The sequence below is a fragment of the Idiotropiscis lumnitzeri genome, chromosome 2 (assembly GCF_059441095.1).
Source record: "Idiotropiscis lumnitzeri isolate Australia: NSW breed Sydney's pygmy pipehorse chromosome 2, RoL_Ilum_1.0, whole genome shotgun sequence".
NCBI lineage: Eukaryota > Metazoa > Chordata > Actinopteri > Syngnathiformes > Syngnathidae > Idiotropiscis > Idiotropiscis lumnitzeri.
Window position 1 is genome coordinate 23133886 of NC_142392.1, and position 25265 is coordinate 23159150.

Below are 25265 nucleotides of genomic sequence, written 5' to 3' on the forward strand. Positions count from 1 at the left end.
TTTGTACTTGGGTGTTATTCTAGCACACATTTTCAAATGATAATTCCAAAAAATCCGCACTTGGTCTTTGCTTGGCGATAACTCGTGTGCTTCTCTTTCTTCGACGAGATGAAAGAAAGATGGCATCGTTTTTCAAAGTCCCAATGAAAGGATTTCCTGTTCCTCACGAAGGCGGAAGAACAGGCCACACCCCGCTGTGATTTGATTGGCTGCTGGCTTTGTGGAGCACTGTCACCAACTCACCGACAGATGTCACCATTTGCGATGCAAATCATTGTTATCTTCTTCTAAACATAGAGAAAAACCCAAGATGCACACGAAGACCCATTTTAGTTCCCAAATATGAACTTGAGAGATGTATTGAATTTTACTTTTGTTGCTGGTTTTGTTTTCACATCTGACACCATGTTGTTGGTTGGACAGTATTCCAAATGTATTTCTCTATTATTAACAGTTGACATGATAAAGTGAAACTTTATGTCAACATATTTGCCTTTTTACAGGGTTTTTCGCCAGCGACGTGGTTGCGAATTTTAAATTAAAATACATCACTGTTTTATTCTCTAAATGTTAGAGTCTTAAAAAATGATTTCAGTGTTTATAACTTAACTAACTTAAATATTCCATTATTCGTTTCAGTATTCATTAAACTACGGTGATTCATTATTTATTTCAAGATTCATTGAACTGTTTTAGTAATAATTTAGTATTCAATGTTTAATCGTGACTAAATTTACTTTTTCAATATTTGTGTCACTATTTTGTTCAATCTTAATATTATGGACAATTATTTTGCAAGTAAGGTTTTTGTTATTTATTGTGGCCACTTGCTTTTGAAGAAAGTGCCTTTAGCTTCTTGTACGAGATAATTCTTTGTGAAGCCAAAACAACACGACCTTGACTGATAAGTGGGCTCAATGCAGAAAAAAATATATTTTTGTTTTAAGATTACACAGTTCCTGTCAAATAAATCTTCATCTTCCTGTGTGCATCAGTATCTTCCCACGCACTTCTCCCACTGAGATTACTCTGCAGACTGACCCAAAAGACAATTTATTTTCCAGACTATCTCATTGATCTTCCCTTACTGCTGAAAATTCCACAACAATCTGGGGTCAGACGTGGGATAGCTGAATATCCGCCGGTGAAATTCAGGGATGCTGGCAGGTAACCTCCGGGGTTCAATTAAGACAGCAGCAGCAACGAACAGCGTGATGTGAATCATCTCGTCCGTGGTGACAAATGAACGCTGACTCCAGTCGCCATCAAGTTGCCAACTCCTGACATACTAAAGCCATTGAGAGAAACTGAGACTATTTGCGTTTCTCTGTCTCGTTCTTTTTATAGTTCAACTTCTTGTTCAGTTTTTCACCTTTTCACACAGCGTAATGAAAGCCAGTTGAGCAAGTGGAACAAGTGATTTTATTGATGATTGTGGACGGCAACGATTTCATAAGCACAGTTTCTTCTCACACCTTTTCCATTTGGTACGATTTAAAAGACAACTGAAAAGCATAACGTTAAAAAATGTTGTTCCAGGCAAAGGCAATTAATTTCATTTAAATGTTTGATGTAAACACAAAAAAAATCATCATCACTCAGACACAATGCACTCATCACATTGTCCTTGTGTCAATAAAAGAGCTTTGAAAATTCAATATATCATATTTTCTAAATCACATTTACATCTTACCACGAAGAGTCAGTTCCTTCAGGTTTTTTTTTGTCTTTTTTTAAGCTTCAAGGATCGCTGCTATTCTCGTAGGGCTGGGCAATAAACCGAAAATTTACCGTGACCGAAATTTAATAAAATCTTTTTGCCCATGTCGGTTAATTCGGTGTTTAAAAAAAAAAGAAGTCCTTTCTGTCTGCAGCTATGTTCATGCCCCTGTAAGACGGCTTGAGCGGCTGTAGTCACGTGACTCCACCCAGCTGAACAAGAAAGAAAACTGACGACGCGGTCGTAGCTGTCGATTCAAATCCAGAAGCAGCTGACACGGCTGAAGACGACGTAATGTTCGTTGAAATTGTTCCTGTCTCGCTTGTCCCGAAAAGAAATTCCGACATCTGTCGTTAAGAAATGTTTTGGGTTCCAAAAAGACGATGTTTGAGCAAAAGAACACGAACTACAAAGTGCGTCGTAAGCACCTGAAACAGCGCGTCCAACCTTTTCTTTTTCACCACCCACAACACAACCATGTTGTTGACTTGGAGCTTGTGCTAAAAGTTCAAAGTGAGGAGCAAGTTTGGACAAGTGACAACAGCCCATAACGGAGGCGACACCATACGAGAGAACGTCTAAGAGGTGGACGCGATAGCCTAGTACGGTGTTTTTCAACCACTGTGCCGCGGCACACCAGTGTGCCGTGAGATATTGTCAGGTGTGCCGTGGGAAATTATTCAATTTGTGTACATGTGCGGTCTAGCGCCTGCAGAGTTAAGTAGTAACATGTAGTACTCTTCCAAACCAGTAGGTGGCGGCAGCAGCAGCAGGTAGTGAATTGCCTTGTGCTTGGAGACAAGCGAGAAGTGGATAGCAGAATGAAAAAAGTGGATAACAAAACGACGGTGAAAGTAATGGATATGTTTTTGAAGAGAAAAAAATGCTGACTCTGAACTGGACCCTGGACAAAACCCAGACCTAGATGAAGGCCCTAGTATGAGTGGAGGTAAAAAAAAAAAACAGCAAAGATGACCTGCAAAGTTTCTGCCGTGAGGCAAGACAGCGAAAGCTATCTTTCATTTGGATTCACTTTTACCGGAGATGCAACGACACCGACTCCGTTGTGCTTGGTATGTGGTGAAAAGCTCTCCAACGGCGCTCTGGTCCCAAGCACGCTTAAACGCCATCTCCAAACGAAACGCCCTTGACTTCAAAACAAAAATGTGGCGTATTTTGTTGGCCTGAGTGAACACACGGAGAAACAAGCAACTTTCATGAGAAAAACCGCAAAGGTAAGCGAGAGAGTCCTTAAAGCTAGCTACCACGTCGCTGAACTTGTGGCTAAATAAAAAAAAGTCTCACTCGTGGCAGAGGAATTAATACTTTGATTCCTGCCAATATATCAGCTCTGTGTTCATCCAAACAGGCACAGGTTTCACACTGAGTATAAATGTGAAAGATTTTACGATACTTTATTCTTTGTTTATTTGATTCATATTCAAGACTTTTAATAGGTCATTTTTCAATGTTAAAAAACTCTTTTTTTCACATTTTCAGCTGGTAGTGTGCCGCGGGATTTTTTCAATGAAAAAAATGTGCCTTGGCTCAAAAAAGGTTGAAAAACACTGGCCTAGCACATAGCTAAAGATGTAGCTCCTCGAGCGACAGTGCGCACAAGATTTAAACGCCTCATAAAAGTAGTCGACAAGAGGTACGAAAATATTTGTTGCAAACCGTACTTCCCGATATGGACAACATCGGGACGGGAGCGGAGACATGTCAAGCGTTTTGCATCCACATCCGACTTGTGGTCGAGACGCGACATGGACCCCTGTTTGACCCCGACTGTGCATGACATTGACGACCGCGCACGGAGTACTCGAGACGGCACATTTACCTGATGAAGTACACTTGTTTATTTGGCATTGGCATTCCATTGACATTTTTTTTCATTTTATTTAGCATTTTGTTTACAGGCGACTAGCGCCTTTGCACATGGCATTACAGCATCTTGGCACAATCTATTTGCAGAGAAGATTTTGCGAGAAGTACCCTTTTTCTCCTGTTCTTTGTGACATTGTTCAAGTCATGCAAAGTAAGATATTTGGAAGGCTTCTACACATGATTTTTGTACTTTTATTTTCCATTGAAAGTAATGTGTACCACTTGGTCAATAAAGAAAACAGTTATGTATTTCCTGCATTTATTTTTATTTTGGTCCGCGGACTGAAATTTATTGTGATTCATCGTTATTGAGGTAAAATTGCTCATTTTATTGCGATATTGATTTTAGGTCATATTGCCCAGCCCTATATTCTCTCCATCACAATCGTGTCTCTCAGCCTGCTGTTTAGTGGTGAATTTTTTAGCACAAACGCTGCAACTGAATGGCTTATCTCCACTGTGTGTTCTTGTGTGGTATCGTAAATGTGACTTTTCTGAGAAGCATTTTCCACATACTGAGCAGGAAAAAGGTTTTTCTCCACTGTGTGTTCTTGTGTGTCTTGTTAACGTTGACTTTTCAGAGAAGCATTTTCCACAAACTGAGCAGGAAAAAGGTTTTTCTCCACTGTGAGTTCTTGTGTGTCTTGTTAAACTTGCCTTTTGAGAGAAACTTTTTCCGCAAACTGAGCAGGAAAAAGGATTTTCACCACTGTGTGTTCTTGTGTGTTCTGTTAAATGTGACTTATGGGAGAAGATTTTACCACAAAATGAGCAAGAAAGAGGTTCTTCAGTGTGTGTTCTTGCATGCTCTGTTAATCGGAACTTTAGAGAAAAGCTTTTGCCACAAACTGAGCAGGAAAAAGGTTTTTCACCACTGTGTGTTCTTGTGTGTTCTGTTAAATTTCCCTTTTGAGAGAAGCATTTTCCACAAACTGAGCAGGAAAAAGGTTTTTCTCCAGTGTGTGTTCTTGTGTGGATTGTAAACGTTGACTTATGCAGGAAGCTTTTGCCACAAACCGAGCAAGAAAATGGTTTTCCTCCACTGTGTATTCTTTTGTGTGCTATGAACCTTGCCTTTTGAGAGAAACCTTTTCCGCAAACTGAGCAGGAAAAATGTTTTTCTCTACTGTGCGTTCTTGTGTGCTTTGTTAAATGTGACTTTACAGAGAACCTTTTGCCACAAACCGAGCAGGAAAAAGGTTTTTCTCCACTGTGCATTCTTGTGTGGATTGTTAAATCAAACTTTCGAGAGAAGCATTTCCCACAAACTGAACAAGAAAAAGGTTTTTCACCACTGTGTGTTTTTCTGTGCCCTTTTAAAGACAGCTTTGAAGTGAATGAGTCAGTGTGACATGCCCTTTCACTTTTAGCTTGCCCATCATCATCATCATCATTAGTATCATCATCGTCATGAGCGTCCGATAATGTGTCCTCATTTTGTGCTTGTGATGGCCCCCAGTGGTCTTCATCACCTTCTGTTGCCACGTGACGACTTGAACTGCTGCTTGTAGGCTCCGCCCCTCTGTTGTCCTCACTCTCATCCTTTTTTTTATCTTCAGTCTTTATAGGGAGAATGTTCACTGGTGACTTGTTGATCTCCTCTTCCTCCTTTTTGATGTGAGTCAAGTCTGGCCCCTCTTTCACAGAACGGAGATCGTTTTCACTGGCGTCTGCAGGACACAAAAAGACAAACACACATTTGGTTTGGTCAAGTCAAAGCTCATGCAGCGACTTTGTCTTATATTGTTTTTACCGTGCTACCTTGACTTGTGCCTGCCGCACACGGAGCAATGCGTGCGACCCCGATTTGGACCGGACCATGGGGACATTTCCCAAAATTACGTCCTACGATGTAAGCCTCCCGTTAGCCGCACAACAGTGATAAACGAGCATTTAAAAAGGAAGCACGTTGCGGCTGATGCCCGATTTCATTTCTGACAGAGTCACAGACGTTTCTGGAAGCGAGCTGAAGTTAGCACACACAGGCTATTGTGTGCGTCTGATGGAACACCTGTTGTGGGACCCGAACATATTGATGCAGACCACTGGGGGCCATCGCAACATAATGTCATTGATAGAACAGGAATCCTTCAAGTGAAATATGTTTCCAAGTATTTCTTTTTGCATTTAGAGATAGTTTCATCGTGGGTACTTTTTGCTTCCATTCTAATCTGTATACCTAAAAGAATTAAAGGGGCCCTGGAATCAGAGTGGCTATTTATTGCATGATTTACGTGTTTGTTTTTTTACCCAAAATGACATTTATCCTGCTAGTATATTCCGACATTCCCCTTTTTACTTTTTTTAAATACAATTTCTGTTTCTAAATCAAATTTAAAAAAGATTATGTTTGAAGAGACAAAATCCCTACACATAAGCATTAAGCAACAACACTTTCACTCTGACTTTCATGTTGACATATTTGAATAATGACTGTTTATATTAAAGTTATCCAATACATATTCAAATTAGACTAAGATACACCATAATATTATAAGAGTTCCCTGAATTATTTTGTAACTGCAATGATGCTTAACAGCCATAGGGTGTCAGTAATGAGTAACAAAGTAACACAAGACCTCCCACTGATACATCATCATTGTCATTTGGATAAATTATCAAGAACTATGAGTTGTGGGAGAGATGCAAACCACCTGAGCCACAGGAACTTTATTACCAGGAACTAAATGTTCCTGGACTTGTTGGTAGAAAAGGGGGTTGTGACGTTCTCCCTTTTTAAGCCCATAGTCAGACAAAGATGCAGATACATTCCTTGCAGCATGCGCTTGTTCACTGATGAGATCCGTGCAACCCTGGATGGATGCATTCAATGTATTTCAAATGTTTGGATGGGATGAAACTACGCACATGTGCACAAAACAGTGCAGAGCCACCGGAGGTTCATTGACTCTCACCCGACGAAGCCAGTACAAAGTTCATAAATAAGACCAATACGGACTTGATTTTTTTTAAAAACTTAATATTTTGTGTTTTATCCACTAAAATTGATCAACCGCCATTTATGTTTTCGCCGCAGTGTGCACATTTTTTAGAGTCGGGCAGAATTCCTTCCGTAAGGAATTGCTTGAACAAGATATAAAAACCAGAAAATGTAAAATGATAAATGAGATCAAATTTTATACTGGGAAAAACATGGAGTTCACCCCCCAATATTGGTTATTCTTTGGCATTTATTTTCTGCACTGATTTCATTTGGCATAAACAAATGTTCAGCAAACCGACAAGTAAAAGGCAACATTTAAAAATAAAATGGCAATAACCGTGAACGCATGTCCCCAAACAACTTAATGTTGTGATGCACATTTCTAACGATAGAAAGTCGTTCTTTACAAAGCAAATGAGAGTAAGACGTGTACAAACCTGCTTCGAGTGGCACAACACGAAGCTGGTTGCAAACTTCGCCCAGCAGTTGAAAATGTTGCTCGTTCTCTTCTTTTATTCCACGAAGTTCCTCTTTGTACTGCGGTGTAGATTTTTCACACATTTTCAAATGATAATTCCAAAAAATCCGCACTTGATCTCTGCTTGGCGATGAGTCATGTGCCTCTTTTCGTTAGCGGCTAGCTAGCTAACAAGCTAAGCTAACTACGCCGAAAAGGATCAACGAGCGAAGATGAGGTTATCGGGACACAAAGACTTAATGAATTATGTCGTAGTCCTTTAGAATATCAACGGACATCCTGTGAGAATATTACAGTCAGTTCCACACTAAACCAGAAGAATTTAGCGGTGGACTGTTTTTGTTCCGGTGTGGACGGATCGGTGGATGTGGTCGATGTCTTTTTTTTTTTTTTTTTTTCTTTATTGCAAACTGTAGAAAATACAACAATTAGACAAATGTAACAGTCATTATAGTAAATCGAACAATTGAACAAGAAAACGATCATGAATATAGTGGAAAAGAATAATATAACTATTAAGTAAAAATACAGATAGATTAACGGAGAAATAGAAACAAATAAAATAAATAAAGAATAAATAAAGATATTAGGTAACAACTTGCTTGGGGCTGAAAAAATAGGACTATATAAACACCTTCAAGTTTTTGCAGATCTCTATTGTTTTATGAGCCTTTTGTTTAAGAGAATATTTGATGGAATGGATGTACTGTTGAAAATCGTTGTAAAAAACAATAAAGCATGGTTTCTTTCCACGAAATTTACAGGAGTGAATATGGTATTTTACCATTATAATCAAAAGATTTATCAAATAATATACATCTCTTTCGTCCATGTTATCTTCAAAGAAACCAAACAATACATTTTTCCAAGCAATTCTTATATCACTTTCAATATTATTATGTATAAAATCACATAATTTCTGCCATAACAAATGAACATAAGGGCAATACCAAAATAAGTGAATAACAGATTCAGGGCATTTGTTACAAAAGCTACAGTCCGTGTTAATACCGATCTTAAATAGTTTGTTTATATACATTTTGGATGGGTAGAATTTATGTATCAATTTAAAAGATATTTCTTTAATTTTGTTTGTGATTAGATATTTGCTTGATTGGAGCCAGACTTTTTTCCACGGTATATCATTAACAAACATATTCCAGTGTGGAATAACATAGGGTAATGTTGTAACGTCTTTCTGGAGCATGTTCCTTATGAGCCTATTGTTATTAATGGAGCCGCTAAGTAAACACACCTTCCCCGCGGTTATGGTAGTTGGGGAGAGATAATCTGTTTTGTAATAATCCAAACGCTTCTGACCTTTGAAAAGCATGCAAACACCAGTGGGGATGGCTCCAAAGACTTTGGCAAAATCACCAGGTGTCACAGGGATACGATATTTCCTGAGAAATTCCTCATATGTAAACAGAAGTCCTTCATTATTAAACAGCTGATCGACCCAGATGATTTTGTTTTGGAACCAGTACTCCAGAAAGAGTGACTTATGCTTATAAAGAATATCCTTGTTATTCCAGATCAAATACTTATGGGGTGAAAAATTGTGTTTGTAGATAAGTGACCAAGAAAGAAATGCCTGGCGGTGAAAAGCTGACAACTTAACAGGGATTTGATCAATGTTATAATTGCTGACAAGAAATAAATCAATACCACCCATCTTTGATAACATATGGAGAGGAATAAGATTCCATATTGAGTCGGGGTTTTGATACATTTGCTTGATCCAATTGATCTTAAAAGTATTATTCAGTGTAAGAAAATCCAAAAAGTTAAGGCCACCAGTTTCATAAGAATTCAGAACGACAGTCTTTTTTAGATAATGATGTCTGTTTTTCCAAATAAAGTTATATAGTATTCTGTCAATGTCTTTAAGGATCTCCTTATTAACATGTAGTGCCATAGCCGCATATATAAGACGAGAGAGTCCTTCTGACTTGGCAAGCAAAATCCTACCTCTCAACGACAGATCACGAAGAAGCCATTGGTTTAATTTGTTATGGGTACTTTTAATAATTGGAGAGAAATTTGTAGCGCATCTCATTTTTTGATCTTTTGTTATCAAGATACCTAAATATCTCACTTCATTTCTTATGGGAATGTTATACAGCTCAGAATTATCACAGTTTTTAATAGCAATAAGTTCACATTTTTTAATGTTCAGGCATAAACCGGAGGCCCTTGAGAATTCCCCGATTGTTTTGATAGCAATAGGAATTTGGTTTTCATTTTTCAAAAAAAGTGTTGAATCGTCTGCTAGTTGTGTCAGTATTAATTCTTTGCCGAGGAGAGAAATGCCTTCAACAGCACTACTTTGGATATGATAAGCCATCATTTGTGTCACGATTAAAAACAGATATGGGGAGGCAGGACAGCCCTGCCGTATACCTCTAGAGATTTTAAATCGAGGGGACGTGCCACCTGATAGTTTAATGGAGCTATTACTGTTTTCATAGAGAGTTTTCATAGCTGAGCAAAAATAATTACCAAAGCCAAATTTAATTAATGAATGAATTATGAACTGATGTTCAACTGTATCGAAGGCTTTATAAAAGTCAAGAAATAAAATAAAGCCATTAAGGTCCAAAATATCAGAGTAATCTAGTATGTCAATAACTAGTCTTATGTTGTTTGTTATGTGTCGTTTGGGCATAAATCCTGACTGAGTCTCATCAATAAGAAAGTTCAAAATTCTTTTCAGTCTTCTGGCAAATATCAGAGCAAAGATTTTGTAATCATTATTAAGCAACGAAATCGGACGCCAATTATCAATCAGAGTATTATTTTTGTTTGGTTTGGGAATTAATGTCGTTAAACCTTGAGTCATTGTTATAGGAAGTGTTCCTCTTTTTAGACTTTCTACATAAACTTCAAAAAGGAATGGAGTCAGCTCAGATTCAAAGGATTTGTACAGTTCTGAAACTAATCCATCACTACCTGGAGATTTGTTATTCTTTAGGAGAGTAATAGCTTCTTTTACTTCTTCTGGTGTAATAGGTTTATCACATAAGACCATATCAGCTTCCGTAATTGTTTTAACAATTAAAGGATTCAAAAGGGCCTCGGTTGACGCCTGACAAAATTTAGAACTGTATAAATTTGTATAAAAACGGCAACAGTATTTCGCTATAAGATTGTGGTCTTCTGTAAGTGTTCCATCAACATTTAATTTATTTATTTTATTAATAGTGGCATGACGTTTTTCTAAATTAAAAAAGTAATGCGAGTTCTGTTCCCCTTCCTCCAGCCATCTTGTTCTGGACCTAATAAATGCTCCTTTAGCTTTTTGAACGTAAAGTTCATCTAATTTCGTTTGCAGAGTAGATAGTTCCACTTTTTCTGCCGCTGTCAAATTATCAAAGGGTTTGGAGGATAAGCAGGTGATTCTTGATATCACATTCGATTCTTCACCCCTTCTGGATTTAGCCAACTCACTACTAAATTTCCTGAAAAACTTACCAAGTTCAAATTTCAAAAGTTCCCAATTAGTGCAGAATTGTTTTTCATTTATAGCTTTAGACATGAAGTGAGAAATTAATTTTTTTACCTCCTTTTTAACAATATCATCTGTGAGTAATGAGCTATTAAGTTTCCAATATGCCGAGCGTGCATTACCAAGTTGAGATGTCGACAAGTTAATCTTAATGTATATAGCCTTATGATCTGTGAGAGGGGTAGGATGTATGCCCACCTCAATATTGTTTTTATTAACACTCTTTGATATTAGCCAAAAGTCAATTCTTGATTGGCTCGATCTTGTTTTATTACTCCATGTAAATGTTTTGTTCATGGGATACTTTACTCTCCATATATCATCAAGGTCAAATTTATCCATAAAGGAAATTAAGTTAGAGTTTGTCCGATTAGACGAGCTAGGCGGCCATTTATCCATGTTATTATCTAATATAACATTAAAATCACCCCCTATAAGTAACACAGCATTAGGAAATTTAGTTAATCAATAAATCATCAATTGACCTAATAAGATTATCATTTTCCGTTTTTTTATTATAACCATATATATTACTTATTATGTATACTTGATCATTAACTTGGATAGCTTGGCAAACACAGTGACCAGCTGGATCATATTCAGTAAGCAAAACTTCCCCGTTAAATCTGTTCTTTAAGGTAGCAACTCCAGCAGAATGTTCAGTGCCATGAGCAAGCCACATACTATTGCCCCATTGTGATTTCCAGAATTTTTTATCATTTGTGACTGAGTGAGTTTCCTGTAAATAGACCAGGTCTGTTTTGAATTGTTTGGCAAAAAGAAACAAGGCTTTGCGTTTTGTAGAATTTCGTAAACCCCTAGCATTTAGAGAAAGAAAAGAAAGATTCAATAACATTAAACAAACAGTTGAAAACAATTAGAGCTAAAGATAAACCTTTAAGTAAACCTGAAGATAGATTAAGTATATTGTCGAGATCAGCACTTGTAAACATGTCATAAAGACCAGGTAATAATAGCTACATATTAAATAAATATAGCGTTGCTATAAACACTAAGTATGTAACCGTTTAATAATACCAAAAGAACAGTCCCTTTTTTTTTTTTTAAATGAACCCTGAGTTAGAAAAGTATTTCAAGAAAATAAGAATGGTTAGGAGCATGGTTTCAACTCAAACTTGATCCCAAGAAGATTGAGAAAAAAGAGAAAAGTACTGCAATACACCTGAGAGAGTCCAGGTCTCCTCTTTTGAGGAAACAATGACCCAACCCTTCTATATGCGAACTTCTGAACCATTGATGTATCCCTTTCCACCCACAAAGTAGGCCATCTTGCCCTCTTCTCGAGCCTTTTTAATTCTGGGCCACAGTCGTTGTCTATTATCGCGGTCCTCCTTTGTCAGGTCCTCAGTGAAGCGCAGTCCCTTTGCCTGAAGAAATGCATTGTTCTTTGCCGCTTTCCAGAGTTCCTCTTTGATCCGACGAGAGATGAACCTGATGATGATATTGCGAGGCTTTGCATTGTCTTGAAATTTTCTTCCTGCTCGATGAGTCACATCAACAACATCGGGAAACTTCTCTTTTTCAGATGGTAGTACGTGTTGGCAAACAGCGATAACCTCTGCGCGTACATCTTCCTTCTCTGCTTCTGGTAGTCCGTGTAGCCTCAAGTTCCAACGTCGCCCGTAGCTATCCAAGTCAACAACACGCGTCATGTATGTCAAGACAGCCTCCTCGTTTTTGTCAAGACGTTTTTCAACGAGGGTTATTTTTCCATTCATCTCTTTTTTCTGGATGGCCGAGTGGTCTAAGGCGCCGCGTTCCGGACCCAGTCTCCCCAGGAGGCCTGGGTTCGAATCTCGAATTTCCCCATTGTGGGACTAATAAAGGCAATATTATTTTATTTATTTTATTTCTGAGCGAACAGTGTCCACCATTTTTTCAATAGCATCACATCTTGAGTTCATCAAGTTGGCCAAAGTGCGGACAGCATCGTCGGAAGAAAGAGCACTTTCTTGAGCGAGGGTGGAGGACAAAATAGGTCTCTTGGCAAGCGGAGGCTTACTTGGAGTAACAGGCAGCAGCGGAAAGTCATCATTCGTCAAATGTACAGCGTCGTCCATCACGTTGCTAAAGACGTGGTCGCTAGCATTAGCAGAGGCTTGTTCTCCACATTCCCCGCTTTTTTCACTTCTTCTTCCCGACTTTGGCATTTTCAGCGGTTCAATAATTCAAATCGGGTTCAATTGACGTCGGACTGGCTCTATTGTATACCTTAGTTTTACCCGGGAATGTCTTATAAATCCGTTTTATGCTGAGAGCTCGACATTCACCGTCTCTTCAAGCCGCCATCTTGGGAGCCATCCCAACAATCTCTCCCCTGCATTCGGTATTGATGGATGAGCGCAACTGGCGCTGACGTCATCAATTGCCCTAGTGGTGGTGTTGCCATACTGCATTACTCAAAAGAAAACTGCTCCAACACTATCCAACCAACAACATGGTGTCAGATGTCGTGTTCTTCAACGGAACAAAGTAGACGGGGGAACAACTGCAGGCTTGTCGGTGATTTTATTTGTCTCTGCTTACACATCAACCTAAAGCAACAGTGCCTCCCCAATATACACCATCCCCGTAATCAGGATCAGCTGCATGCCGTAATCAAGGATCAGCTGCAGCCCAGATGAACCTGTCTCATGCACAGCACCGTCAGTCCCAAACAATACAATCCACCACATCAGATGTGAAAACAAAACCAGCAACAAAAGTAAAATTCAATACATCTCTCAAGTTCATATTTGGGAACTAAAATGTTTCTTCATGTGCATACGGTTCAAATCGTACGTTTTTCCAATGTTGAGAAGAAGATAACAATGATTTGCATCGCAAATGGTGACATCTGTCGGTGAGTTGGTGACAGTGCGCCACAAAGCCAGCAGCCAATCATATCACAGCGGGGTGTGTCCTGCTCTTCCGCTTTAGTGTAGAACAGACTGCGGTTTTCTCGAAGGAAATCCTTTCAGTGCGACTTTGAAAAACGATGCCATCTTTCTTTCATCTCGTCGAACAAAGAGAAGCACACGAGTTATCGCCAAGCACAGATCAAGTGCGGATTTGTTGAGATTGGCGTTTGAAAATGAGTGCAGGAATGACACCCAAGTACAAAGGGGAACTTTCTGGAATAAAAGAAGAGAACGAGCAACATCTTCAACTGCTGGAGGAAATTTGCAACCACCCCCGTGTTGTGCTACACAAAGCAGGTTTGTACACGTTTTAGAATAACCAATAGTGGGGGGTAAACTCCGTGTTTTTTTTCCCGGTTTAAAATTTGAACTGATTATTTAAAATTTTACATATTCCGGTTTTTATATGTTGCTAAAGAAATTAAGTTTGTCATGTCATCAAGTTTCAAAACTATGCTGACAGATGAAGTGTATTTTTATATCCACTGTTGGAGTTGAGCCACTGAGAAAATGAGAAACATTTAGTAAATGAATCTTCAAAGCCAAACTTACTCCAATGCGTGTTCGTTTTTTGTACTCAAGAAGAAAAGGGCCAAATCAAGACTCAACAACAACTGATTAGAGTTCCGATATTTTAGTTTCTTTGATTTCTGGAGTTCAGGAAATAGTACAAATACAGATATCTGGGCGGCTTTTTCTTAATCTGACGAGAAACTGTACTCGGACGAGTACAATCGAAAAATGGCGCGCTGATCTCAGCCCAGCCTCACATTTTATAGGAGGTTTTCTATGTCAAGGGTCATGTAGGTTGAATCGGTCGTCCTTGCTCCTTCCCACGTTCCACGTCCAAGGCTGACCTTCTCAGGCAGGTGGCAGTCTCTCGGTCTCTCCTGCTCACATTCCCCTGTAATCTCGTCAGTGTACAGATTGTGTGGTGTATGTTTTCCCAGATCAAATTGTTGTGTTTTTGGTGTTCCTGATCGCGTCCCTGTGACGTCCTCCCCTGCCCAACTTGATATGTTTGTATCTTCTATGGCCTATGTGGAGAATGTGTTTTATCGTATTTGTCCATGAAGTGCTATCTGGTTTGTCATCAGTTTGACCTGAGCAGACTGAATCTCTTTCTTCTGAATGAAAGTGTGGGTCATGAAAATACTATGTGTGCAAATTTGAGGTCTTACATTTAAACAAAGAAATAGAAATTTAGCATATGAGAATAATATAATGAATCAGTAAACACCATGACTACAATCCCATTCAATCTCATCTATGCACTGCACTTCTACATACATTTGAAAAATGCTTTTTGTTTAATCAATGTTGGCAGAGTGGTACTACGCAGCAGTAGTATCGCGTCCAACTATTTTCAGGATCAGCAAACCAGAATTTCTGTATTGACAGAGGAATAACTGCACACAACCTGTCTCGTCTGACAGTGTGGAAGAAGTGATTTTATTCTGAGGCTACAAAGGATAAAAGGGATGAAAGGGGCGGCACATCATAAGCATGCATGTGACAAAGTAATAAACATACGTAACAAAGTAAGGACTTTGAGAGCACATCTTTAACAATCAATGTTGAACATATTCAGTAAATATGAACCTGCTAAATTAAATAATTGACCTTCGGTCCCGTAAGTGTTTAAAATAATGCCAGCAATCGAAATACAGTGAACCCCCAGTTATCGCGGTTTATGGGGACCGAGACCACCCGCGAAAACTGAAAATCCGTGTAGTAGCGTTGCACCTTCAATAAAAAAAAAGTGTGTGTGTGTGTGTGTATATATATATATATATATATATATATATATATATATATATATGTGTATACATATATATATATATATATATATATATATATATGCTTAATGCTTATGCGTAAGAACCTTTACTCTTCAAACGTAATTTTGTTTTAAAATTTATTTCAAAACAGAAATTTTATAAAAATAAAAAGGGTAATGTCTGAACTTACTCGCAGGATAAATATCATTTTGGGTAAAAAAAAACAAACGTAAATCATACAATAAATAGCGACTCTGATTCCAGGGCCCCTTTAATTCTTTTAGGGATCCAGATTATAATGGAAGCAAAAAGTACCCACGATGAAACTATCTATAAATGCAAAATGAAATACTTGAAAACATATTTTACTTGAAGGATTCCTATTTTATCCATGACATTATGCTGCGATGGCCCCCATCAATAAGTTAGGGTCCAGCAAAAGGTGTTCCATCAGACGCACACGATAGCCTGTGTGTGCTAACTTCAGCTCGCTTCCAGAAACGTCTGTGACTATGTCAGGAATGAAATCGGGCATCGGCCGCAACGTGCTTCCTTTTTAAATGCTCGTTTATCACAGTTATGCTGCTAAAGGGAGGTTTACATCGTAGGACGTAATTTTGTGAAATGCCCCCATGGTCCGGTCCAAGATGGGGTCGCACGCATTGCTCCGTGTGCGGCGGGCACAAGTCAAGGTAGCATGGTAGAAACAATATAAGACAAAGTCGCCGCCTGAGCTTTGACTTGACCAAACCAAATTTGTCTTTTTGTGTCCTGCAGACGTCAGACAAAATGATCTCTGTTCTGTGAAAGAGGAGCCAGACTTGACTCACATCAAAAAGGAGGAAGAGGAGGAGGAGATCAACAAGTCACCAGTGAACGTTGTCCCTTTTAAGACTGAAGATGAAAACAAGGATGAGAGTCAGGACAACAGAGGGGCGGAGCCTGCAAGCAGCAGCTCAAGTCATCACATGACAACAGAAGGTGATGAAGACCACTGGGGGCCATCACAAGTACATAATGAGGACACATTATCAGACGCTCATGACGATGATGATGATACTAATGATGATGATGATGATGATGATGATGATGGGCTAGCCAAAGGTGAAAGGGCATGTCACACTGACTCATTCACTTCAAAGCTGTCTTTAAAAGGGCACAGAAAAACACACAGTGGTGAAAAACCTTTTTCCTGCTCGGTTTGTGGCAAAAGCTTCTCTCGGAAGTCTCATTTAGTAAGGCACACAGGAACGCACAATGGAGAAAAACCTTTTTCCTGCTCAGTTTGTGGCAAGAGTTTCTCTCAAAAGTTTCAATTAAAAATCCACACAAGAAGACACAGTGTTGAAAAATCTTTTTCCTGCTCAGTTTGTGGAAAATGCTTCTCTCAAAATTCAAGTTTAACAAGTCACACAAGAACACACACTGGAGAAAAACCTTTTTCATGCTCAGTTTGTGGAAAAAGCTTCTCTCAAAAGTCGCATTTAACAAGCCACGCAAGAAAGCACAGTGGAGAAAAACCTTTTTCCTGCTCAGTTTGTGGCAAAAGCTTTAATGTAAAGTCATTTTTAACAAATCACACAAGAACACACACTGGAGAAAAACCTTTTTCATGCTCAGTTTGTGGAAAAAGCTTCTCTCAAAAGACACATTTAACAAGCCACGCAAGAACACACAGTGGAGAAAAACCTTTTTCCTGCTCAGTTTGTGGCAAGAGTTTCTCTCGAAGGTCTCATTTAATAATTCACTCAAGAACACACACTGGAGGAAACCATTTTTCTTGCTCAGTTTGTGGCAAAAGCTTTTCTTTTAAGTGGAATTTAAAAACACATACTCGATTACACACTGGAGAAAACCCTTTTTCATGCTCAGTTTGTGGAAAATGCTTCTCTCGAAAGGCAAGTTTAACAGAACACACAAGAAATCACAGTGGAGAACACCCTTTTTCCTGCTCAGTTTGTGGCAAGAGTTGCTCTCGAAAGTCTGATTTAATAAATCACACAAGATCACACACTGGAGAAAAACCATTTTCCTGTTTGGTTTGTGGTAAAAGCTTTTCTCTAAAATCATATTTAACAAGTCACACAAGAACACACAGTGGTGAAAAACCTTTTTCCTGCTCAGTTTGTGGGAAATGCTTCTCTGAAAAGTCACATTTACGATACCACACAAGAACGCACAGTGGAGACAAGCCATTCAGTTGCAGCGTTTGTGCTCAAAAATTCTTTTCTAAAACGGGTGCTGAGAGACACAATTGTGCTGGCGAGAATTGCAGCAATCCTTGGAGCTTAAAAAATGGACAAAAAAAAAACTGAAGGAACTGACTCTTTGTGGTAAGATGTAAATGTGATTTTGAAAAATGTAATTTTGCAAAGCTCTTTTATTGACATTAAGCCAATGTGTTCCGTGCCAGAATAACCATTGTGTCTGAGTGATGATTTATTTTTGTGTTTACATAAAACATGTAAATAAAATTAATTGCCTTTGCCTGGAATAACATTTTTTAACATTATGCTTTTCAGTTGTCTTTTTAATCGTACCTAATGGAAAAGGTGTGAGAAGAAGCGGTGCTTATGAAATCGGTGCCTTCCACAATTATCAATAAAATCACTTGTTCCACTTGCTCAACTGGCCTTCATTACGCTGTGTGAAAAGGTGAAAAACTGAACTAGAAGTTGAACGATAAAAAAAACCAGACCGAGAAACGCAAATCGTCTCAGTTTCTCTCAAAGGTTTTGGAATGTCAGGAGTTGGCAACTTGATGGCGACTGGAGTCAGCGCTGGTTTTCTCGCTGTGTTTGGCTGGCTCGTATATGTATGGTCCATTGAACAAAATTCAAACTCTTCAAATATCCCCTCAGATATATTTAATATTTCGCTTTCTGAATACATTTCTGACGAGCTAAAACCACTTTCTAGGTTGAGCTCTATCAAGCGTTTGGGGCTTGTTGCTAAGCAGAATCTTACTTCGGAAAAAACGTATCATTTTGTCAAATATACTAAATATTTTTTTTCATGCTATATTATATTTTTTATACATTGGATTAGATATATAATGAAATAGGGAAATATTAAAATTGGAAACCACATACAGACTTAATTCAATTAATAACAAATATAGAAACATTTTAGAAATATTGAACTCATTGAGAAGAGTCCTGATCTTGAAATAAATTTTGAATTGTAAAAAATACTAAAAAAATTAATTCAATAACCCGACCCTGGATGAGCGGCAGAAAATGGCTGGATGGATGGAATAATTTAAATTGCATCCAAATTCAAATGAACAAATATGTTAAGAAATATTCAAGTGTGAAATAAAAAGGTTTAAATTGTTGATAATTTTACATATTAAAATAATTTAATAAATATTGTATTATTACATATACAAGCTTAAATATAAATTGAAATAAATGAAAAAAAAAAGTCTTGTATTTTTAAATGGCCTAATATAGATATGGGAAGTAATTCTCTTTATGAAACTATGAAGGGACTGGAGCTCACAGAAGTGACCAGTCTTGGTTCTGAAGTTCCGATGTAACCAGATACTGCCCTGAGAGAAAATAGGCCTGAGCATTGTTTATGGTGGGGGCAATTCTCTCGCCTGGTCAGTGACCTTCCAGGGTATGAGAGTAATTTAAGGTGGTCACGAGTAGACTGGTCGTATCAACGGGGAGACGCATCTGCTCTCCCTCTGGGGGACTTTTGGAGGGAAATCCCGAAGATTAGCGAGATGGAAATGCATATGCAACAAAGGAAAATTAGATATTCATGTCCTATTTGGGCATTCCGTATAAGAAGGGAATGTCTGAGAGGGGGCTCACACGTTTTTGGGGAGACTTCTTTTGACATCAGCATGTGACGAGAATAAAATCTTTCTTCTTTATTTTGTTCTTTTCCATCACCAATCCAGCCTTGCTCGGCTGCCTCTCCGGAAGGCAGCAAGGACCCACACTTCAAAGACAAAATATACTACATATTGAAAGAAAAATAATACTCAAATATTGAAATAAGTATAGAATTGAATGAATAAACAACAAAGAAATAAATACCTCCTGGAAAATATCATTATTTATCAACATTTGTCAACATTTTTCTTTCTTGCACATTCTTAAACAGTCGTAATTTTTTATTTTTTTTACTTTTACTTTTTAAGTTACTTCAGTGCATTTCACACCTGTGCCTTCAAAGAAATCCTACTTCGTCCTACTTGAATGAATCCCCATTAAAATACCATCATTTATGACACCACAGCTGGACAAATAATATCCAGAAACACACTTACGCACCACTGAATAAGTGTTGGACGATATAGCTTCTCTTGAAAGGTCCGACTTGAAAATGTCCTTGCAAGTGGATCTGAAATTAAATCCATGCTTTTCCCTCCTTTGGCCATTGTGGTTTAAAAAAAGCAAGAATATATTTCAGATTTTCGAACGGCCGCCAATTACGACTTTCGGTGTGTTGATTCAGCATCGCGCCGCCCCCTCCCGAGTGAGTATCCAATCACAAAACGCGTTCATCACCCTCAGCGTAAGGTCAGCGAGAAGGCTCACTGTAACCAACTCGTGATCTGATTGGCTATCGCAACCGTCTAACAAATATGAAAGCTCATTGACTTTGACAGAAGAGATGCCCGCACAATTGCATCTTAAGGCCTCGGAACGCATAATGCACGCTCCTCGGATTGTGAAACCTGCCCGGCAACACGAGCGAGCGGAATTCTGATTGGATTCAAAACTCTCACCTCAAAATACAACGCTCAGCTATAATATGACACCAATGCGCCGATTATGATTTTTATTTTTCATTATTGATTATGTTTGGCCAGCAGAGAAGGCCTTGAAGGCCCAACACTGAGTTACTTAATAGCCTAAATTAAACTTTACTTTCATCAATAGAGTTAAAGTTATGCTTTATTGTAGGTGTTATGTAATTAATAGTGAGGGATTGTATTACGATTGCTGGCATTATTTTAAACACTTACGGGACAGAAGGTCAATTATTTAATTTAGCAGGTTCATATTTACTGAATATGTTAAACATTGATTAAACAAAAAGCATTTATCAAATGAATGTAGAAGTGCAGTGCATAGATGAGATTGAATGGGATTGTAGTCATGGTGTTTACTGATTCATTATATTATTCTCATATGCTAAATTTCTATTTCTTTGTTTAAATGTAAGACCTCAAATTTGCACACATAGTATTTTCATGACCCACACTTTCATTCAGAAGAAAGAGATTCAGTCTGCTCAGGTCAAACTGATGACAAACCAGATAGCACTTCATGGACAAATACGATAAAACACATTCTCCACATAGGCCATAGAAGATACAAACATATCAAGTTGGGCCGGGGAGGACGTCACAGGGATGCGATCAAGAACACCCCAAAAACATAATCTGATCTGGGAAAACATACACCACACAATCTGTACACTGACGAGATTACAGGAGAAGGAGAGACGGAGAGACTGCCGCCTGCCTGAGAAGGTCAGCCTTGGACGTGGAACGTGGGAAGGAGCAAGGACGACCGATTTAACCTACATGACCCTTGACAAAGAAAACCTCCTTCCGGTTGCTGGAATATAGAATAGATTTTAAGGTTTTCCAATATTGTTGGCAGTTTCTTGCTTTCGGGGTGTTCCAATGTGGTTCACTTGCTCTGTTCTGTGTTTGTGCTGTTGTCTGTGTGTTAATTGTGACGTTGTTGTGTAATTGTCTAACTGCCTATACGTTGTGTGTGTCCCGTGGCAATTTGTGGCCCTTGCTGTGCTGCGTTCAACTGGGTTGTTGTGTCTCATGTTTATAATTCCCGCGTCTATGTCCTATGATGCTCAATTGGTTTAATGTTAGGGGGTGTAAGAGAAAGTAGAGTGTTAATGTCTGGTGAGTGATGATAAAAAGGAGAGAGTGGGGTTTGCGTCCCACACTCACAACAAAACATGCTTAAAGTAATGTGTGGTGCATACAATATATCGTGTGAAAGTTCAAGCGATCGTGTGAGTGAATGCAACCCTGAAGCAGAACAGGGGGAAACCTAACGGTGATAAGATAAAACTGCCTGATTGGTTGGAGTGGATAAATAATGAAGTTGTGGATATTTTGGTAGTACAGAGAGGAGAATCCAAAACATGGAAAAATCTGTGATAGGATGGACCTTGCTCCGATGAGAGTTCCACACTGCTTGAGTCGTAGTTGATTAAAAATGGGGAAATGGTGGGAGTGTAAAATTATGATTGGTATAAAAATTTCAGGGGATGATTAGCAATTAAGGAGAGGATTGGCGATGAAATTACTTGAGATAAAAAGTATATGAAACCGAAACACAAAGGCTTCATTGAGCATGTGTCTTGCGGATGTACAAAATGTGACCATTGGGAACTCTGAGTTGATTAGGAAATTGAAAGAAAAAAGTCAAAGCAAGCAGGGTGAAGAGTGTGGGGAGAGATTGGTGGGGAAAGTGGTGGGAGCAGTTGGATGAGCAGGGGGAGTTGCAGATATGAGGTTGGAAAGATGGGGGTCGAGTGGCCGATGGACGGAAGATGTTTGTGAGGGTTGGAGATGGGGAGGCGTGGCTGGGGTGCGGACAATATATATAAGATATATAATCATACGCAATACCGACAAAGTGCCACGAAAGACGCTGGTGGAAAAACTGACACCAGGGGAATAACGACGGGAACGAAAAAGGCTTGCAAAAGGCAAGGAACAAAATGAACAAAAATCGCTTACCGCAGAAGGGCAAGGAAAACCAATTGAGCTCAACCGAGAAGATCAATAAATGAAAACGGAAACACAAACAATGAACGGGAACAAGGTACACGGAATGCAATAACAAGGTGTCTAGAATTCACAACTTGGGACATGAGCAAGATGAATATTCCGACGCTGAGTAGTCAGCGTGGAGTGTTTAAATAGTGCAGTAATCAATGACTTGACGAGTGACAGGTGCGTGGCTGGTGGGCGCGTCTTTCCAGCCATGACGCCATGAACAGGAACAAGTGCTGGAAGGAAACGCCCCCACTCCAGCTGGGCAAACACAAAACAAAAACATGACAGGACAAAACGGACCATGACACAAAAGGATTAGGTTTTAATTGAAACATTTTATGATCATGTTTAAAGAAAATCTTTAGAACAGGAGATGTCTAGTGTTGGAATTTATCTTTATATCAATGTTAGAATTTAACTTTAACCCAATGTAAACTCAAATAAGTAATCTGACTCCAATTTGCGACCTTACCCAACTCTCACACATCCAACAATATGCGCGCTCGTTCTGCAATAGAAAGGTATCAGGAAGCCGGCATTTTCACACACGAGTGGATTTATTCCTAACACACAAATCTACAACTTGAGTTTGGGTCCCTCTCAATACAGCTCTACACCTCTCATACCACCAGCGAATGTGTTCTACCCCCGAGTTGCCCAGTCCTGATTCATACTATACAACATGCAAAATGGCACAGACAAAGGCATCCTGGCATGATTCTATTGGCTATGTGTATTGCAGTTAACTTTAGCTCGCTCTCATTGGTCTTTCTCCTCCCGCCGAATCCCGTGGCTCCTCCTGCGTGCGATTCCCCCGATGGCCGCTCCTTCCTGGAGTCATCTCGTCTCGCTCAGCACCTTCTGTTTCTAAAACATTCCATTCTTGCACAACCCCCGCAACCAGTTTCTCGCCACCAGTCACACTCTCAGCATTTTACAATATCACATTTTCATACATTGGATGCACCAACATCTAATGAACTATGTTAAGCTCAAACTCTTATATTCCTTTAATAGTCAAAAGTATGAAATCCTTTAAGTGTAACTGAAGTTTAGACCATGCTAATGACCAGACACTCAGGAGAGGAATGCAGGAAGATTAGATCACAGCTGCACCACAGGAGGTGTGAACGAGACCCCTCTGAAACAATGGACTTCCATGCCAGGATCACAAAAGTGGCTCCGAGCAGTCTAACCTTTGTTCAGTTTTAAATTGACTGCCATTTACATTATCCTTTAATCCCTCTCATGACCTCAGACATCTGAGGTCATCACTTGAACACCTTATTTCATTGCTGCACACGAGCTCGACATCACTTGCCATAAAACTAAAACACATCAAACAATTAGTAAAAGAATAAGAATCAGTAGAAAATTTCCTTCCCTCCTTATGGCCTCAGGTCCCCGAGGCCATCTTTCCATACTCACATCCTGGACTCCCGGAGGGCCACGGCTACCTCCGCCTCCTGGGGGTCCTTTTGAGGGATCATCATGTACTGACCACCCGGAGGGAGTGGCCCCAACGTGCGTTCTATTGTCTTAACAGTTAATGATCTGATACATGGAATACAGCAACATCCGCATAACACCATAATAGCGGCAAACACAGCGATAGAAATCAGTACTGATGCAATCAGGCTTTTATATTTACCAAAGATGTTGAACCAGTCAGAATACCAACTGGTGTCCACACCTGAGTGCTCCTTCATTTTGTTACTTAGCGTGCGCAGACCCTCCAATGCCTTGGTAAGGCGACCGTCAGGAGATGTATTGTTGGGAATCAGAGTACAACACTGATCCCCAAAAATACCACACACCCCTCCTCTTTCGGCTAACAACATATCTAAGCTTATTCTGTTCTGGAATGCCATAAGAGACGTGGCAGCCAATTGCTCATGCACTGCCTGGAGTGCCGAGGTGGTGAAGTTCGCCAATCGTTGGACATTATAGTGGACATAATTAATCCGGTCCACATTTTTGTTTACTGTAACGAACAGGAAAAGGCTCTCCCATCCTGCCGCAATTTGATCCACCAATTTATACTCGTCAGGGACCCCTCTTGGAACTCCAATTGCATCTATATACGTGGGATCTCCTGCATTCAACCATTCTTGCATGTCCCTTCTCTTCCTGTTAAGGAAGGGGATTCTTCCCCATTGTCCAACACCTTCCCACTCCATTTTGGCCATATCTAAGGCTGTCACACTAACTGGCATGATCAGCGTTACCAGGGCGCACTTACCTGAGGCATTGGTGGGAAGCCTATCGTACAGCACTTTCTCTCCACACCACAGCCAAACATCATCACGAGCGAGAGGGATTCCTACTGGCAAAGACACATTTTCATTACACCATGACTCCTGGAGATTTCCAATCCCAGGACCAGTCCCATTTAACTTTTAGGCAGGTGAACTTTTGTTTTGCAACTTGGGTGTCAAAAATAGGCTCTTTCTTTCTTATTCCCACATCATTCCATGGGTGTGTCCAATTAAAAATTGTCACCCAAGTGTTCACCTGTGTCGGTTGTTTACATTTCAGATTTAGCAGTAGTTGTTGTGTCTGTGTCAGCGTCTTACCATCATCTCGCTCTGCTCCATACCATACCATTCCATTACATGCTCCTTTCGCTCCATCACTTCTGTCATCCCGCATCCTATGTTCAAACGCCAACATCGTCCACACAAAGCACACGCCAGCAGGCAAAATAGTCAATAAGTTAAACAGTTGCATCGTCATCGTCTTTGTTCAGACTTGAAAGTGTCTGACTTTGATCCAATTCATGCCATCTACACATTCCCTCTCTTGACCTGCCCGTCCGGGCGGTCAACCTCTAAGCTCAACCATGGCGGGCACAAATACTGGGGCCGGGCGCAACTGTGAGTTATGGTACCACTTTTGTCCTGTAGTTCCCAATTGGATGGCGTGTGAGGTTCTAGCCAGAACTCTAAACTGACCTTATCAGCGAGATTGAGTCCACCTCCGGGAAAGCACCCGGAGGTTGATGTACGGAGTGATGTCCGACTCCAGTGATGCTGAGTTCACTGAGTTCAAATATCAAACTGTGTTCCGAGATTACAAATCAAGCCTCGAGCTAACGCTCCAATTTTGACTGTTAATTGACAAATTTTAAAGCAACACAAATGAACTAGTAACCATTTATGCTAAAAATAAAAAATCCCAAAACTATAATAACGCAGATACCGAATTAAACCTCTATTTTTTCTTTTTTTTTATGGGAAGAAAAGGTG

General features: G+C 39.5%; 1 protein-coding gene across 1 annotated transcript in view; it reads left to right on the forward strand.

Annotated features, from left to right (window-relative positions):
* LOC148342017 (uncharacterized) overlaps positions 1–25265 on the forward strand; it is a 73060-nt gene that overhangs the window by 33849 nt on the left and 13946 nt on the right. The window contains exon 3 of the mRNA XM_088288029.1: positions 16395–17446. Coding sequence (XP_088144155.1) covers positions 16395–17446 — 1052 coding nt within the window. The remainder of the gene's footprint in view (positions 1–16394; positions 17447–25265) is intronic.